The sequence below is a fragment of the Salvelinus fontinalis genome, chromosome 7 (genome assembly GCF_029448725.1).
Source record: "Salvelinus fontinalis isolate EN_2023a chromosome 7, ASM2944872v1, whole genome shotgun sequence".
Classification (NCBI taxonomy): domain Eukaryota; kingdom Metazoa; phylum Chordata; class Actinopteri; order Salmoniformes; family Salmonidae; genus Salvelinus; species Salvelinus fontinalis.
The window spans coordinates 37,594,954-37,607,905 of record NC_074671.1 but is presented as its reverse complement, the minus strand read 5'-3'; the positions used below and the strand labels follow the sequence as shown (position 1 = coordinate 37,607,905).

At 40.0% G+C, this 12,952-nt stretch overlaps 1 protein-coding gene across 2 annotated transcripts in view; it reads right to left on the bottom strand.

Moving 5' to 3' along the window:
- Window positions 1-12,952, bottom strand: part of LOC129859459 (cadherin-12-like) — a 218,906-nt gene that overhangs the window by 50,158 nt on the left and 155,796 nt on the right. For both annotated transcript variants that reach the window (XM_055929272.1, XM_055929273.1), the window contains exons 5-6: window positions 12,642-12,809; window positions 5,136-5,323 (exon numbers count right to left, since the gene is read on the bottom strand). In XM_055929272.1, coding sequence (XP_055785247.1) covers window positions 5,136-5,323; window positions 12,642-12,809 — 356 coding nt within the window. The remainder of the gene's footprint in view (window positions 1-5,135; window positions 5,324-12,641; window positions 12,810-12,952) is intronic.

The window sequence follows — 12,952 nt, the reverse complement described above, 5'->3', positions numbered from 1 at the left end:
GCTGGGCTTTACGGAATAGTGGCCAGAAAAAAAGCCATTGCTTAAAGAAAAAATTAGTAAACACATTTGGTTATCGCCAAAAAGTATGTGGCAGCCTCCCCAAACATATGGAAGAAGTTACTCTGGTCAGATGAGACTAAAATGTTGATTTTTGGCCAAAAAGGAAACCGCTATGTCTGGCGCAAACCCAACACCTCTCATTACCCCGAGAACAGCGTCCCCACAGTGAAGCATGGTGGTGGCAGCATCATGCTGTTGAGATGTTTTTCATCAGCAGGGACTGGGAAATTGGTCAGAATTGAAGGAACGATGGATGGGCACTAAATACAGGGAAATTCTTGAGGGAAACCTGTTTCAGTCTTCCTGAGATTTGAGACTGGGACGGAGGTTCACGTTCCAGCAGGACAATGACCCTAAGCATACTGCTAAAGCAACAGTCAAGTGGTTTAAGGGGAAACATTTAAATGTCTTGGAATGGCCTTGTAAAAGCCCAGACCTCAATCCAATTGAGAATCTGTGGTATGACTTAAAGATTGTTGTACAACAGCGGAACCCATCCAAATTGAGGAAGCTGGAGATGTTTTGCCTTGAAGAATGGGAAAAAATCCCAGTAGCTTGATGTGCCAAGCTTATAGTGACATACCCCAAGAGACTTGCAGCTGTTATTCATGCAAACGTTGGCTCTACAAAGTATTGATTTTGGGGGGGGTGAATAGTTATGCACACTCAAGTTCAGTTTTCTGTCTTATTTCTTGTTTCACAATAAAACATATTTTGAATCTTCAAAGTAGTAGGTATGTTGTGTAAATCAAATGATACAAACCCCCCAAAAATCTATTTTAATTCCAGGTTGTAAGTCAACAAAATAGGAAAAATGCCAAGGGGGTGAATACTGTCGCAAGCCACTGTACAGTATATCACACATTGGTTTTCATTGAGCTTTACTAGCTTGGTATTCATCTCATCATGCTGTACTTCTGGTTGGAACGCAAGATAAAGAGTCTTTCTAAATGAGAGACAAAATGAATCCTATACAGTATTTAAATGGATCCCCTGGACAGGAGCCAACAAGGGTTATGCCAAACAACTAAACAATATCATTACTTTAGGCTTAGTACATATCAGCAGCCCAGTCATTTTTTAAAGGAAGACTTAGAGGAAGCGAATAAACACACAAACAGACAAATGCACCACAAACACATTTATTCTGACTAAAAGCCTCTTACAAGCACAAGCCCAGGATCTACTGTATGGGCAATGAGTTATCTCCCTCTGTTGTTCATTCTCAGTTTGGGTGTAACTTTGTTTGTATGTGTGTGTGCGTGCGCGTGTCACTGCATGTGTGTTCATGCATATTTAGGCAAGTGTGTGTGTCTCTCAGCATGTGCGTGTGCATGCCTCCCTTGGTAGGACTTAGGTTTCCTCTACAGTGACCTCTGTCTATTGTCTCTGGTAATCTTTTCTTCTGCAAAGGGGATGACTAACCCCCAATGTGTACGTCCCCATCCCTCCAAGCCTCGCTCTGCATGTTTCTGTATGGGCAGACTAGGCACCAGATGATTATCCCCTGAAGCCATTACCATGCCTGATCCTCTTATCATTCAACAAACCTGAGTAGGGGTCTGCCAAACTGTGTGCAGAGCTGCTGCTGCTTCCCCCTGCCCTCTCCCCCGCTCACCACTGATGCTCAACGCAGGGGCGAGGAGAGAGGAAAGAGAGAGGGATAGAGAGAGAAAGAGAGAGGGAGTAGATAGAGAGAAAGACAGAGAGAGAGCAAGAAAGAGAGGGAGAGAGAGGAAGAGATTCAAATTGGGGCCTGTTTGCACACACCACTCTAGAGACGGGCAGCGATCCATTCTAAGACTGTCTGTAGGCGGCTCAGCATTCTGAGAACATGGTCAAGAACTCGTAATGACTCCATCTCCAACCTCCTACCTTTTCCCTTTTCACACCCATCTACTCATACCCCACTGCGTCCTAGACATGGGTCGAAGAACATGTTGTTTAGAAAACTACACCGTGGGGGGATCCAATGTGAGTGGCTCAATGATCTTCCCCATGGACAAAGGCTTTGTGCAGTCACCTCCCAGCGAGGGGAATACATCACACTGTTCCATTGTTGTGATGGCACCATATCAAACACAGGAGGTAAAAAACAATAAAGGAGCGAAAGGATTGAAAGGCATCCCTGGCCCATCCATCTGCAGTATTTACAATGTAAACAAATAAATGTCCTCATTTACATCATAATCTGGGCCTGTCTTCTTTTCTAATCCATTGTTCACAACTGGAGAAGGTCAGATTTGATGATCTATAGCTATGATCCACTCGTAAGCAGATCATATGTATAAACACTGTAACGGTCCTGACCTGTTTTCTGTTGTTTTTGTATGTGTTTATGGTCAGGGCGTGTGTTTTGGGGTGGGCAGTCTATGTTTTCTGTTTCTATGTTGGTTTTGGGTTGCCTGGTATGGCTCTTAATTAGAGGCAGGTGGTTTGCGTTTTCCTCTAATTAAGAGTCATATTTAGGTAGGGTGTTCTCACTGTTTGTTGGTGGGTGATTGTCTTCCGTATCTGTGTTATGTCTTGCACCATACGGGACTGTTCGGTTGTTCGTTTCGTTTCGATGTAGTCTGTTCCTGTCCGTGAGTTTTACGTTTTAGTTAAGTAAGTTCATGTTCAGGTTTTTTCGTCTACGTCGTTTTCTTGTTTTGTAATTTTGAAAGTGTTTTGTTTTTTCGTGTTGCCATCGTCGTTTATAATAAAGATATGGCTTATTTCCCGAATGCTGCATTTTGGTCTGATGATCCTTCTCTCCTCTCCTCGTCCGAGGAAGAGGAGAACGACAGCCCTTACAAACACACACAAACGTACGCGCAGTCAAGCACATGGCACAGAATCAAAATATGTATTCTCTTCAGCCAAATGTTCCTGCATAGTTCTAAGGATAAAAGGAGTACACGTACATTTATTTATGTGGGAGGATGGACATTTTTTTTTTTCAACCAGAGAAACAATTGAAGAATGTGTGATTCCCCAAAGTATCATATTCAGTCACTTTTTCATACATCCCCTGAAAAGGCACTGAAACAGAATAACCAATTAATGATACCATTTTGTCATGTCTGCACCTGTTTAGCTACTTTTATGCTTTTGAACTTGATTCAAAAATCTGTATTTTCCACACTAATACGTTTTGAACACAACTTTTTGGATATATTGTCCTTCAAACTATTAGCCTCAAAAGGTGCATTTTCAAATTTATACATAAACAACCACTATTGTGCTACAAGGGAAATGCCTCTGAAATACTACAACAAGAGAGCTTCTGTGAATATGCACAGTGCTCACATAAGAGCTTTGCCTGAAAACGGAGCAACTGCACATTTTAGTTCTTGAAAGCACCTGGTTGGGTGGCGTTGACACATCTTGTTATATTTAACTCTGACACAAAGGTAGAAGATTTATGTAATTATTCTCTCTTTTGCACGTTCATGCATCATACATCTTTTTTAATCAAGGGAGGGAAACCGTTTTTCCAGGAAAAAAACTAAATAATCTATCTGAGCCATTAATATCCAACAGCCGAGACTATCTTGAAAAGTAATGGATTCATCCCTATGTGACACCCTATTCCCCATAGGGCTCTGCTCAAAAGTAGTGAGACGTGTACGGAATAGAGTGCCATTTGGAACTCAGGCCAATGTCTACTTCTGACATTCATCTTTTCCTCCTTTGCATTTTGAAGATGTCCTCGAACATGTCGGCGTTGTAATTATGCAAAGTTATGTTTTCTCTGGCAGTTTTATTCTGTTTCCCGCGTTATACTTCTCACCGCGCTGCCAACATATAGCATTTCAAATCACTACTGGGATTTTTAACTGCCTCAAACACCACCACCTAAAACTTGCCTGAGGGGAAACTCAAGAGTACTGTGCGTAGGGAATGCATGTGAGTCAGTGTGAGTGGGAAGTGGGAACATGTGCAGAAATTGATGGCTCTAAGCAAGTTCTTGTTTGTTTTGACGGGGGCTAATGTAAGCCTCGTCAATGTGCACAAAAGTAAAATCCGGTTCAGTATCCAAAAGGTATTTGCCTATTCTGGCAGGTCAACATGCATCGAGCATATTTATCCATTTTGCAAAGTGACCATATGTCATTTTAAATGAATCTTTCCATGGCAGGTTGGGAATATTTATAGATGTGGCACTTAAGATTTCATCTCAGAGCAACTGTCCTTACAGTAATGGAAAACACCAAAGCAATACACTACCAGCAAATACTATAAACATGAATCTGTGAGTCTGTTTCCCAAACGGCACCATATCCCCTATTGAATACACTATTTTTAATCAGGGCCCATAGGGCTCTGGTTAAAATGTGTGTACTATATAAGGATTAGGGTGCCATTTCAGACAGGACAGGCTACACATATGCCTGTAAAAAAAACAAAAAAAAACAAGCTAATCATATAGGTTCCATTTACCAATACAGACTAATGGGACTAATCTACGTTTTATATTTAATTCACAGCAACAACTTAACAATAATAGTACTATGTGAACTTCTTAGCCAAACACCTTGTACCATTTCTACAAAGCTTGAAATGACTAGTCAGCAGTATTGCTGACCTCATGAAAACACATGAGATCCTTAATCCATTATATTGTCCATAACAATGTCCTAATAAAGGCATTATGCGGGTAGACTGCATAGCCAATCCCCTAGAGCAGGGCTCTCCAACCCTCTTCCTGGAGAGCTATCGTCCTGTAGGTTTTCACTCCAACCCTTATCTAGCACATCTGATTCTAATAATTAGCAGATTGATACGCTTAACCAGGTTAGTTACAACTGGGGTTGGAACGAAAACCTACAGGATGGTAGCTCTCCACGAACAGGGTTGGAGACCCCTGCCCTAGAGGACTGATACTAAAAAGCTTATGCAACTGAAGCAGTGTAGGCTGGTGAGGGGAGGACAGCTCATAATAATAGCTGGAATGGAATGAACGGTATCAATATGGACAATTGTGTGTATGACATTGTTCCAATCATTCCGTTCCAGCAATTACTACTGTATGAGCCCGTGCTCCAATTTAAAGTGCATCCAGATACCACGTGACTGATGAAGACGCTTACCCTTTTGAGAATGATGATTCCTTCTTGATTGTGTTCACTGGTGATGATGTCAAACATGTTGTCTCCGTCCCCCGGTACGACATTGTACTCTACTTCTGCGTTCTTCCCGATGTCCAAGTCATGAGCTTTGATCCTTCCCACAGCAAAACCCACAGCAGAGGACTCAGGTACTCTCAGGTGAAAGAAACCTTACAGACAAAACAAATAGATAGATAGATTAAGCTAGACTAGTTCATTTTCAACTTCTGGCATTGTATTGGGCTTTTTTTCAGTGTGTCCCGAAATGGTTTGGAAGTGAGCAACAGGACAACTGCATATGCTAATTGACATTGTCATTATTTGTGCAATGCAGCAAGAGAGAGAGAGAAAGATTAAGAGATTTTTAGAAAAGAGAGAGGTACTGTAGAGAGAAGGAGAGAGAGAGAGAAGGAGAGAGAGAAAGAGAGGAGAGAGAGAAAGAGAGAGAGAAAAAGAGAGGAGCGAGAGAAAGAGACAGAGAGAAAAAGAGAGAGAGGGAGAGAGAGAGATACATAGAGAGACAGACAGCAGCAGTAATAAATATCAAATAAATATCAATAAATAAATATATAAATATCAAATATCAATAAGAACACGAGAAAGTAAGAAGCTATATGCAGGGTAAGTTCCATATTCACAATGTGCAGGGATACTGGAGTGAAAGAGGTAGATATAGTGCAATCGGAAAATATTCAGATCCCTTGACTTTTTCCACGTTTTGTTATGTTTCAGCCTTATAAAAATATACAGTGGCTTGCGAAAGTATTCACCCCCTTGGCATTTTTCATATTTTGTTGCCTTACAACCTGGAATTAAAATTGATTTTTGGGGGGTTTGTATCATTTGATTTACACAACATGCCTACCACTTTGAAGATGCAAAATATTTTTTCTTGTGAAACAAATAAGACAAGAAAAACAGAAAACTTGAGCGTGCATATGTAACGCTCGCCTGATGAAGAAGGAGTGGACCAAAGCACAGCGTGGTACGTGTTCATGATATTTAGTTAAATCTGAACACTAGAACAAAAATAACAAAGCGAGAAACTAACAGTTCTGTAAGGTAACTAAAACCATACAGAAAACAACTACCCACAAAGCATAGGTGGGAAAAAGCTACCTAAGTATGGTTCCCAATCAGAGACAACGATAGACAGCTGTCCCTGATTGAGAACCATACCCTGCCAAAACAAAGAAATACAAAACATAGAAAAAGGAACATAGAATGCCCACCCAAATCACACACTGACCAAACCAAAATCGAGACATAAAAAGCTCTCTACGGTTAGGGCGTGACAGCATAACTATAACTACCATAACTCAATACTTTGCAGAGCCACCTTTTGCAGCAATTACAGCTGCAAGTCTCTTGGGGTATGTTTCTATAAGCTTGGCACATCTAGCCACTGGGATTTTTGCCCATTATTCAAGGCAAAACTGCTCCAGCTCCTTCAAGTTGGATGGGTTCCGCTGGTGTACGGCAAACTTTAAGTCATACCACAGATTCTCAATTGGATTGAGGTCTGGGCTTTGACTAGGACATTCCAAGACATTTCAATGTTTTGCCATTAAAACTTTTTAGTGAAGGGAGAGTTTTCGGAAATTCGGCTGAATGACTTGCCCAAAGTTAACTGCTTGTTACTCTGCCTCAGAAGCTAGGATATGCATATAATTGATAGATTTTGATAGAAAACACTCTAAAGTTTCCAAAACTGTTAAAATAATGTCTGTGAGTATAACAGAACTGATTAGGCAGGCGAAAATCCATCCAGGAAGTGTGATTCTTTTGATGTGGGTGGTTTTCAATTGAATGCCTATTGAGTATCTAATGGGTTAGGACCCAGATTGCAGTTCCTATGGCTTCCACTAGATGTCAACAGTCTTTAGACATTGTTTCAGGCTTGTTTTCTGAAAAATTAGGAAGAATGAGACCTTTCTGTCAGGGGACTGGGGAATCATGCAGTGCTGGTTTGCGCCCGTGACTGTTTGTGCACCCTTCATTCTTTTTCCTTTCTATTGAATACGTATTGTGCGGTTGAAAAATTATCAATTATTTAGACAATTGACAACCTGAGGATTAATTATAAACATGGTTTGACATGTTCAAAGAACTTTACCGGTACTATTAGGATGTATTCGTCTGCATGTTTTGAACACCTTTGAGCCAGTGGATTACTGAACAAAACGTGCCAACAAAACAGTTTTTGGGATATAAGAGGGACTTTTTCGAACAAAACAAATCTGTATTGTGTAGCTGGGACTCTTGTGACTGCAACCAGATGAAGATCTTCAAAGGTAAGTGATTCATTTTATCGCTATTTATGACTTTCGTGACTCCTCTACTCTCCTCCTCAAATGTTTGTATGCTTTTGTAAGCGAGCGCTGTCCTCAGATAATCGCATGGTATGCTTTCGCCGTAAAGCCTTCTTGAAATCTGACAAAGCGGATGGATTAACAAGAAGTTTATCTTTAAGCCGATGTATAACACTTGTATTTTTATAAATGTTTATTATGACTATTTCTGTATTTTGAATTTGGCGCTCCGCAATTTCACCGGATGTTGTCGAGGTGGGTCGCTAGCGGCACACCTGCGCAAGAGAGGTTTAACCACTCGAGTGTTGCTTCAGCAGTATGCTTAGGGTCATTGTCCTGCTGGAAGGTGAACCTCCGTCCCAGTGTTAACTTCTTATGGCTGCAAGGCAGTGTTGAGTAGCCAGTGAAATCGTGCCCATTTCAAACGGCCTCCTACTCAAATCTTGCTTGTACAATATGAATATTATTATTCTTTTTGGATAGAAAACACTTTCTAGTTTCTAAAAGAGTTGGAATTATTTCTCTGAGTGAAACAGAAGTTCTTCTGCAGCACTTTTCCTGACCAGGAAGTGAAATGTCAGAAATCGATGCTCTTTTCAAATTGATGCCTATACATGGTCTTAACACTTAGGAGTCTGCTGACACTCTATACGCCTTCCTATTGGTGTAAAGAGGATGTCAGAGAATATTTTTTTTTGCTCCTCTTGGTCTGTGGTGGAAAAAAACTATTTCTTTGACGTGACCGTCCACTTCCGGTGGACCGTCTGAAGGATTGACATCTGTTTTGCCTTGGTAACGAACGGCTAACGTCTCCGGCTCGATTTTTTTTTGATACATGTGACCATATCATCGTAATGTATGTTTTTTCAATATAGTTTAATCAGATTATTGAAACTTTATTCGGGATTTTTGCCGTGTTCCGTCCTCTGACTGTGTTTACGTTGGAGAAATTTATGCCACTCGGCTAGTGCCAATGCTAATTGAAGAGGGACATTTGCCATTCTGAATCGAAACAACGACTCATCTGGACAGAGGACACGTTCTTCAACATTCTGATGAAAGATCAGCAAAAGTAAGACCCATTTTATGATGTTATTTCATATATCTGTCGTGCATGTGAACTGGCCGTGGGCGCCCAATTATTTCTGTCTATTGTAGCTACGCTAATATAGCGATACATTTTGTTTGCGCTGTAAAACATTTAATAAATCGGAAATATTGTTTGGAATCCCAAGATGCCTGTCTTTCAATTGCTGCAGACTATGTATTTTTCAGAAATGTTTTATGATGAGTAATTAGCTATTTGACGTTGGTGTCTGTAAATATTCTGTCTGCTTTCGGTGCAATTTCGGATTGTAGCTGAAATGTAAACTATGGTTTATACATGAAATATGCAAATTTTTCGAACAAAACATATGCTATACAATAAATATGTTATCAGACTGTCATCTGATGAATTTGTTTCTTGGTTAGTGGCTATTTATATCTTTATTTGGTCGAATTTGTGATAGCACCTGATGGAGTAAGAAACTGATGGAGTTAGAAAAGTTGTGTCTTTTGCTAACGTGGTCAGCTAATAGATTTACATATTTTGTCTTCCCTGTAAAACATTTTAAAAATCGGACATGTTGGCTTGATTCACAAGATGTGCACCTTTCATCTGGTGTCTTGGACTTGTTAATGTGTGAAAGTTAAATGTTAAAAAAAAATAGATTTTGAATTTCGCGCCCTGCACTTTGAGCTGGATGTTGTCATAAGTGTACCGGTGTCGGGCTGCCCCCGTAAAAGGTTCAATCTCTTGGAAGACTGAAACAGGTTTCCCTCAAGAATTTCCCTGTATTTAGTGCCATCCATCATTCCTTCAATTCTGACAAGTTTCCCAGTCCCTGTCGATGAAGAACATCCCCACAGCATGATGCTGCCACCACCATGATTCACTGTTTGGATGCTATTCTCAAGGTGATGAGAGGTGTTGGGTTTGCCCCAGACATAGTGTTTTCCTTGTTGGCCAAAAAGCTCAATTTTAGTCTCATCTGACCAGAGTACCTTCTTCCATATGTTTGGGGAGTCTCCCACATGCCTTTTGGCAAACACCAAATATGTTTGCTTATTTTTCTGGCCACTCTTCCGTAAAGCCCAGCTCTGTGGAGTGTATGGCTTAATAAAGTGGTCCTATGGACAGATACTCCAGTCTCTGCTGTGGAGATTTGTAGCTCCTTCAGGGTTATCTTTGATCTCTTTGTCGCCTCTCTTAGTAATCTCTTGGCGCACAGATCCCTTTAACGGGATCATTTTCGTAAACAACCGCTGAATTGCAGAGCGCCAAATTTAAAAAAATATATACATTTTCTTCTCACTAAATCACAAGTGCAATATACCAAAACACAGCTTAGCTTGTTGTTAATCCACCTATCATGTCAGATTTTGAAAATATACTTTACAGTGAAAGCAATGCAAACGTTTGTGAGTTTATCGATCACTGGACAAAACATTACGAACAGCTAGCAGCAATGTAGATTGGTCACGAAAGTCAGAAAAGCAATAAAAATGAATCGCTTACCTTTGATGATCTTTGGATGTTTGCACTCACGAGACTCCCAGTTACACAATAAATGTTCCTTTTGTTCGATAAATATTATTTTTATATCCGAAAACCTCAATTTGGATGGTGTGTTATGTTCAGAAATCAACACGCTCGAGCGGTCATGAAGGGCAGACGAAAATTACAAATAGTATCCGGAAAGTTCATAGAAACATGTCAAACATTTTTTATAATCAATCCTCAGGTTGTTTTTAACATAAATCATCGATAATATTTCAACCGGACGGTAAACTATTCAATAAAAGAGAAAGAAAATGTCGAGCTACAACTTTCGCGCGCATGAACTAATCGAAGGACATTCAGCTATCCACTGACGCGTTTTGATAAATGTCGCTAATTTTTCAGAATAAAAGCTTGAAACTATGTCTAAAGACTGTTCACACCCTGTGGAAGCCATTGGGAAAGGAATCTGGTTGATATCCATTTAATTGGAGGAAAGGCATGCAATGGTACTTTGATTTTTCAAAATAAGAGGCACTTCCGGGTTGGATTTCCTCAGGTTTTCGCCTGCAAAATCAGTTATGTTATACTCACAGACAATATTTTGACAGTTTTGGAAACTTTAGAGTGTTTTCTATCCTAATCTGTCAATTATATGCATATTCTACTATCTGGGCCAGAGAAATATGCAGCTTACATTGGGAACGTTATTTTCTCCAAACATAAAAATTCTGCCCCCTAGCTTCAAGAGGTAATGCCCTTCTTGCCTGGTCTGTGAGTTTTTAATGGGCGGCCCTCTCTTGGCAGGTTTGTTGTGGTTCCATATTCTTATTTTTTTTAAATAATGGATTTAATGGTGCTCCGTGGAATGTTCAAAGTTTCTGATATTTGTTTATAACCCAACCCTGATCTGTACTCCACAACTTTGTCCCTGACCTGTTTGGAGAGCTCCTTGGTCTTCATGGTGCCGCTTGCTTGGTGGTGCCCCTTGCTTAGTGGTGTTACAGACTCTGGGGCCTTTCAGAACAGGTGTATACATACTGAGACCATTGACAGATCATGGCACACTTAGATTGCACACAGGTGGACTTCATTTAACTAATTATGTGACTTCTGAAGGTAATTGGTTGCACCAGATCTTATTTAGGAGCTTAGTAGCAAAGGGGGTGAATGCATATGTACGCACCACTTTAAAAATATATATTTTTTATTTTGGCATAGTATTCTTTTTGATGATGAATTTACACACAATACCCCATAATACACCTTAGCAAAATACATTTAAACTCAGTTTTTCACAATTCCTGACATTTAATCCTAGTAACAATTCCCTGTCTTAGGTCAGTTAGGATCACCACTTTATTTTAAGAATGTGAAATGTCAGAATAATAGTAGAGATAATGATTTATTTCAGCTTTTATTTCTTTCATCACATCCCAGTAGGTCAGAAGTTTACATACACTCAATTAGTATATGGTAGTATTGCCTTTAAATTGTTTAACTTGGGTCAAACTTTTCAGGTAGCCTTCCACAAGCTTCCCACAATAAGTTGGGTTAATTTTGGCCCATTCCTCCTGACACAGCTCAAAACTGAGTTGGCTAAGGTCTATGTAAACTTCTGACTTCAACTGTATGTATGTATGTTTATAAGCTGTATTCATAAATATGCATTTTTAAATGTGTTGAATTGATCCATGTTGTTCAAAAATGCTGACTTCAGATTTACATAGATCAATAAATTTATAAAAATTGAAAATCTTACACAATAACACAATCTGCATGTTTGGCCTGCCACCAGTTTCTTACTTGTGCACTGATTAACTATTTATTTTAAATGATTTGTTTGGAATCTTAAAGTATATACTTAATTCCAGAAATGTTATTACAGGCATCAGCTCCCATGCTGACTCTGTCTTGAGTTAATGTCACGCCCTGACCGTAGAGATCCTTTTCTTTCTCTATTTGGTTGGGTCAGGGTTTGATTAGGGTGGGCATTTTAGTTTTTTCGTTTCTATGTTGGCCTGGTCTGGTTCCCAATCAGAGGCAGCTGTCTATCGTTGTCTCTGATTGGGGATCATATTTAGGCAGCCTTTTCCCACCTGTTGTTTGTGGGATCTTGTTTTGTATAGTTGCCTTGAGTGCTGCACGTTTGTTATATTCGTTGTTGTTTTGGTTGTAAGTTTCACTATTAAATACAATGTGGAACTCTACCCACGCTGTGCCTTGGTCCACTCATTCCAACGAACGTGACAATTGAACAACACTGCAACTGAAAACAGAGAAATTCTCTTAAAATAATGAAGAACTAATTAATGGAAGATACATTTCTAAGTATGTTTAATTGGATGTGGCAAGGTACTAAGCTATAAAATAAATGATATATAGTGAAGAAATATAAAGAACATAGACATATGTCCTTTGGGCATCAGCATTATGATCAAATATTCAATCATGATATGAAACGGCAATATTAAAACCGATATTATGAATGCGAAACCGAAATGTAAAAATGTTAAGCAAACTTCATACACACAACATCACCAACAGAATAACAAAGAGCTCCCTCCCTCCCTCGGGTGGTGTGTGCAAACAGGCCCCAATTTGAATCTCTTCCTCTCTCTCTCTCTCTCTTACTTTTGGAGAACCTTGGTGGGTTGTCGTTGACGTCGCTGAGGGTGATGTTGATGGTGGTGGTCCCAGCCAGACCTCCCAGCTGACCTCCCATATCCTTGGCCTGGATAAGCACCTGGTACTGCTCCTTCACCTCGCGGTCCATGTTCGGCAAGGCCGTCCTTATTATACCTAGCGACAACATGGTATCATTAGAACATGTCAAAACGGCTGATATCTAGGAATTTTACTTTTATGTCACATGAGCTGTGCAGTCCAAATAGGGGATAGGTGGAGACTTGATAATAGAGATGGGACAAGGTGAGTGTTAAGGC